The 743-nt window shown below is 36.5% G+C and overlaps 1 protein-coding gene across 1 annotated transcript in view; it reads right to left on the bottom strand.

Moving 5' to 3' along the window:
* The window catches only part of LOC120470744 (uncharacterized), a 1,880-nt gene continuing 1,137 nt past the window's right edge, over positions 1-743 (bottom strand). The window contains exons 5-7 of the mRNA XM_089122689.1: positions 476-550; positions 346-372; positions 1-119 (exon numbers count right to left, since the gene is read on the bottom strand). Of these exons, the coding sequence (XP_088978815.1) occupies positions 40-119; positions 346-372; positions 476-550 (182 nt within the window). The 3' untranslated portion in view covers positions 1-39. The remainder of the gene's footprint in view (positions 120-345; positions 373-475; positions 551-743) is intronic.

Genomic DNA, 743 nt, shown 5'->3' with positions numbered 1-743 from the left:
CATCATATCAGATAACACAATCTAACTACCTCTCCAATCCTACCTTTCTCTGCTTGTCCGTATTATCCCACGGTATGGGTGCACATCCCGATTGTTGTGGGGGCAATCTTTTGTTCTCACTGTACAACATAAGAGAAATGATAAATAATAATCCAAATGCAAATGTAGCCTTGGAAAATACTTAATACTTGAAAACGTGCTTATCTACAGTATGAACACTATGCATTCAATCCATATGGAAATTAATTAAAACAATAATATCAGGAATACCCGCACAACAATTAAATTAATACTTTGTGTTGATAATGTAAAAGATGACAGAATATCAGATGTCAGATTTCAGACCTCTCTTCCTCTGATTTCGCCTTTTCCCTATATAAACAAATAGACTTGGTTCAGTACAGCACAGATATTTGAAGCTTAAGCATATTCTTTCTAAGATAAAGAACATAAATAAAGCTGAAGAGCTTAAGACCTTGTCCAGTAGGAGGTTGATCAGCCACAGCAACAGTCCCAGCCCCTTGGTCCACAGAAATTGTGGCTACTGAATCTAAAATGAGTGAAGAGATAGCATTGACTATCATCATAATATACATACAATTAGGTCATAACAGAGACCTGAAAAAAAAGATATTAAAGCGATACTGCAGAGTACATCATCCCACCATAGCCTTGTTGTTTGAACTTCCCAAGTGCTGTTGGCAGGAAGAAGAACAAGAGTATTTGGTATAGCATAGACTACA

Source organism: Pimephales promelas, chromosome 2 (genome assembly GCF_988280905.1).
Source record: "Pimephales promelas chromosome 2, fPimPro1.hap1.1, whole genome shotgun sequence".
Classification (NCBI taxonomy): Eukaryota; Metazoa; Chordata; class Actinopteri; order Cypriniformes; family Leuciscidae; genus Pimephales; species Pimephales promelas.
Note: the sequence above shows the minus strand (reverse complement) of the source record. Positions and strands in the feature narration are given on the sequence as shown.